A 5,031-nucleotide genomic window follows, 5' to 3' on the forward strand; every position below is an offset into this window, starting at 1 on the left:
TCCCTTTAAGAAAGCTGAAAAAGGGTGGGGATTTCTGCTGGTACAAGCAGAAAGCTACAAGACCATCACAACTCAGCTTACAAACAGTGGGTTTATCAAAGCAATTAATTGTTTTCCTTTGGTGGCCCGTGAACCACTGGGCTCTGTACACCCCAAGTGCCAGGAGGCAGGTTTATTTCTAAAAGTCATCAGCAAAGTCTCTACCACCTCCTCCAGAACCACTGCTGGTGCCATTTTTGACATGGCAAATATAAATCAGCACGGCGATACTAAAAAATTTGGTTCTAAATGAGTCTTCATTTACCAATTTTAATTAGTGTATAACCTGGGCTAATAATATCTGAGTTATAACCATAGGGAAGGTGCATCCAACAGTAATGAAAGTTATCACAAAAGAAATTTCAGTAGGTTAGATTAAAACATATGCTTATCATACTCATTTTGTCTAGTACCCCTTTAAAAATGGGAAATGATATTTATTCAGACATTTAATTATTAATTCCTGACTTTACTGAAATACCATAGTAAGGATTTTACTCCATAAGGATGCATAGCTGTACTCCTGACCATGCTCTGGAGTCAAATTCTACAGCTACAATAATTCCAGTGGATCAGTATTTCCTTCATTTTTTTATTACAGCATGTTTGCTAAATTTACAGCAAGCAGAAAATAAGCTGGGTCTTTACTTATTTTGATCAAAACATTGATGTTTTAAAGGTAGTACACAATATTTGTTAAAAAGAACATATAAAAATACCTTTTTAGAAGCCTCTATAAGAAAGGAAATACAAAGTTTAATCCCACAACTTTCCTCTGCTAGAGCTGCAAGCTACTGCTACAGTTTTAAATAGACTTTTTGCTGTTTTGAAACTATACATCCAGGAAAGTCTACAAAATTAAAGGAACGTGCATATAAATGATTGCATAGCAGAACATGAACATTAACTGCAAACAGTAAAGGAAAAAGTTAGAAATACTATCAAATGTACAAAGATTCTAGAACCAACCCCCTAAGCACGTTCCACTGCCAGTATTTAAAAGCCATCTGCATTTCCTCAAAGGCCCTGCTGAAAACACTAAAACCCAAACCTAAAACATTTCTCAAAAAAGGAACTTTTTGAAATCAAATTTCTTTATATGCTACAACAAAAGACAGTGAGGAACACCAGGTGTTTGATGCTGGCTTTTGAAGTAAGTAATAATAATAATAATAATAAAAAAACAATGCCAAAAGCCATTTTTATAACAAAGTATCTTGCCTTCTAGAGAAATACTGGTAAGATTACACACTGGTTTTGTTATTTTTCACATTCAATTTACTAAATATACTGATTAAACTAAATAGCTAGAGATGCAGCTCTTGTTCATATCCAACTTCAAACATTTGTTCTTAAAGACAACGAAACCTTGTAACCAAACCACTATCCATTCTGAGGAAGAAGTGATTCAGACTTGCTTGACCAAATAGTTTTTGAGGTGTAAAAGCAAGCCTTTGTTACTCAAGAAGAGAGATGGCTAGTTTTAGACCTATGAATACACCAACTAACCACAGGAGTCATTGGCATAAAAGTTTAGTTCTTATATACTGTACACACACAACTCGAAACAATCTACTTGTATCTAACAGCAGGAAAACTAAGCATTTTTATGGTTAACTGCTCACTAAAATTTAGGATACAAAAAAACTGCATAAAATGTACACACAACCTAGTATTTAGTTGCTCTGCCATTTGCTGAAATCTGGATTTAATTTTCCATTTCAAGGTGTGTTTTTTTCCTCACACATTTAGTACTAGCAGCCAGGCCAGATGCAGTGAAGGCTCTATCCTGACATGTCATGACACTGCATGGGCTCTGCACAAGCTTCCAAGCCCAACTCTCTCCCCATGTAGTACATGCAATGTTAGTACCATCTCTCTGGATGGCAGGGTTAAAGAGAAATCTCCAAAGTATCTCTCCATGGAGCTCCATTTGCCAACCTACTTGTGTCAGTGGGCAAGGAGAGCACAGAAACCTGCCTTTCAACCATTAAACAGCCAATTGCCAGTCTGCATTTCACAGCAGTCAGTGTTGCACTACAGCTGTCCAGTTTTCTGTTTGATCACCAAGTTTCCCATGAAAGAACAAGTTAAACAGTTGGTTTAACTGTTCAACACAAAACTGGTACCAATTTCTCTACGGGTATGACATTTTTCATAGGACAATGTTGCAAGTTACGACCAATCAATTCATCACCAATATCTACGCATTAAAAATGCCAATCTTTACAAAAATATACATAGAGACACCACAACCAGATCAGTAGCTGCCCATGACATTTAACCAAGTGGACATTCTCTCTCTCTCTCTCTCACTCTCTCTGTGGCTTCTCAACACTGTTTTAATTTTAACCATTGTTGGCTACAGGGAAAACTGACAAAAGAAAAGATATTTTAGCACTGTTGCAACATCATATTCCTGATAATTTAAGTAAACTGAACTGTGTGTAAATGAATCTTACATGCCTAAAAACAACATGGATACTTGGTTAGTGGCCACTGGACTTGGGACTAGTCCATGACCTTGATCTGGATTTTGACCTAGATCTAGAATGTGATCTTGACTGTGATTTGGATCTAGCTGGTTCTTTTTTTCTCGACTCCTTCTCATATCTTGAGCTGGACTTATAGTGTGTTTTAGAATCTGTTTTAGAGGTGCCTCTAGATTTGGTGTGAGATGCAGACCTAGACCGTGATTTAGCCTTCATTTCTTTCTTGGGCTGTGACTTGGATCGTGATCTTGAATTGGACTTAGATCTTGAAAAAGATCGATTGCGGTGTTTGAACCTATCAGAATAAAGGGGAGAGAGGAGATTTGAATGTAAAAAACACTATTCTTAGACATCTAGTACATTAAAAATTGTTTACCGTTTTTTTGCAGGAGAAACTTTTTTTAAACCTATAGTTAAGGGAATACAGTGATCTAAGTTTTTAATTTAAAGGGTGTAAAAAGTACTTTACCTATCATTGTCCGAATGGCTTCTGCTACGACGAGGTCTTCCAGTAGGTCTACTGCTAAAAAGGTACATCAGAAAAAGTAAACGGTGACAAATACCCATGTAGGTACACAAATGCCTACTAAGTTATTTTTCAAGCTGTGCATTTGCTTTTAATTCTTCTTCAAAGAAGGACAGAATGATTTCATGCATTACTTCTGATTTGACAAGCATGCAAGATACGTGTCTCCCACAAGTCATAAAATAAGCATAGAAAAAAGATAATTCAAAATTTTAAACACTTTTCAATATGGTTTCTCCTCCGACAGACTGCTTTGCAGTTGAAGCCGAACACCCACTACACTTACTTTCTGGGACTATAGGATCTTCTGTAGCTGTAATCAAAGGAACGACTCCTAGACCGTCTCCTTTCGTAACTCCGACTCCTGGAGCGCCTGTACCGGTCATAGTCATCGTAACGAGAAGAGCTGTACAGGTTTCTCCCTTCCTTGGCCTTCATTTGATTTGGTGCTGTAAAAAAAAAAACCAACACACAATATTTAACATTTGAAGCTTAAAAAGATGCTCTGCTTTCCCTTTAAGTGACACTACTAATCCATGTATTTGGTATTTAGCAGGAAGCCTAAATTCATGATTCCAGCATAGATGTTTATGAAAAGCAGCCTTATGGGCATTATAAATCTAGGGTGAAAAAAACCTCTAAACACACAAAAGCCCCCAAACCCACAACAAACCAACCAACAAAAAACATTAGGAAAGGACTAATTCTGCATAAAACCAGAACACAAAACTGGCTAAGGTGATTTCAGGCCACCTGAAAGCTGGTATGAAAGACCAAACCCATGACTGAAACATTCTAACATTGATGAATTTACCCAAAAAGTGAAAGCTAACAGGGGATTAATTAAACATCCGCTTCCTTGACTAGACAGCACCACACATTACACCTGATCCACAGTCTTTAATGATTAAAAGACAGCTCATACAGAGGCAGCAATGGATGCCACACAAAGAAGTTTGATTCTAAAAGCACCCCCATGCAACAGTGCACAATGACTCTGTAGTTTACTTATTAAAATAATTAAGAATAAATGAACTTACTAGCCTTCTATTGTATTTTCCCTAAACAGCACAGCTATCTTTCCTTTCTATTAAGGCCCATTCTCATTCAAGCCCTAAGACCATGCTCAAATTTTAAACACGCTGTAATGAGCACTACTAAACAGCTACAATGTTTATGGCTTTAACTGCTGCTGTTCACAACACTGGGGTAGATTTAGGTAAGTTTTGTTCAGAAACTCAGAAGAAATCTCAGTGTTTCCAAGGAGGACAGAAACTTGTCCTCCAGAGCATATAATTTATAGTGACTTCAGTGAAAATTAAATGTGTGCATTTGAGGGAAACCTGGAGAGTTCTGTTAATAACTTGAACTGGAAGATCTAAAATGCAGTTTCATTCTCAAGCTGCACACGAGTTACAGTCCTGGTTTAGATCACCAGGTATGTGTTATGTTTATCAACAGCTTGTCTTATTTTAACATAATATCTGTATCTGTATATTAAGATTATGCACACAAAAAAGAGATGAAAAAGGTTAAAGTTCTCTTGACAATTGTTGATGTTGAATTGAGATACCTTGAAATTTACTCTTATCCTGAAGCCAGATGAAAAATAAGTCATTACCTCAATCCTGGGCATTGGACTGCACTGGGAAATGTCAACAGGGAATCGCTAATACACTTCAGCTTGATACAAACATTGCTATACAGCAGAACTGGGAGGATTTTCAACAGCCAAGCTTTCTTTGCAGAAACACACAGAAAGCTCCTTCAGAATTTTTCAGCCAGCAGCAGATTGTGGGAAGTGATCATTGTGCTTAGTTGTTCGCTTTTAATTACAAGTCATGAATAGTTCCTGGCTAAAAAGCAAAACATCCACAAACTATTTATATACAAGTAAGAACATATCAGAGCAATGAAGAACACATGTGCTGCCTGGCACTGAGGCCTGACCAAACACACACAAGGAACTTACTC

General features: G+C 37.1%; 1 protein-coding gene across 1 annotated transcript in view; it reads right to left on the reverse strand.

Annotated features, from left to right (window-relative positions):
- Positions 1–3,500, reverse strand: part of SRSF10 (serine/arginine-rich splicing factor 10) — a 5,564-nt gene extending 2,064 nt beyond the window's left edge. The window contains exons 1-3 of the mRNA XM_010000589.1: positions 3,344–3,500; positions 3,001–3,054; positions 2,725–2,826 (exon numbers count right to left, since the gene is read on the reverse strand). Of these exons, the coding sequence (XP_009998891.1) occupies positions 2,725–2,826; positions 3,001–3,054; positions 3,344–3,495 (308 nt within the window). The 5' untranslated portion in view covers positions 3,496–3,500. The remainder of the gene's footprint in view (positions 1–2,724; positions 2,827–3,000; positions 3,055–3,343) is intronic.
- Between the last annotated feature and the right edge of the window lie 1,531 nt (positions 3,501–5,031).

This window comes from Chaetura pelagica, unplaced genomic scaffold (assembly GCF_000747805.2).
Source record: "Chaetura pelagica isolate M959 unplaced genomic scaffold, ChaPel_1.0 scaffold676, whole genome shotgun sequence".
Taxonomy (NCBI): domain Eukaryota; kingdom Metazoa; phylum Chordata; class Aves; order Apodiformes; family Apodidae; genus Chaetura; species Chaetura pelagica.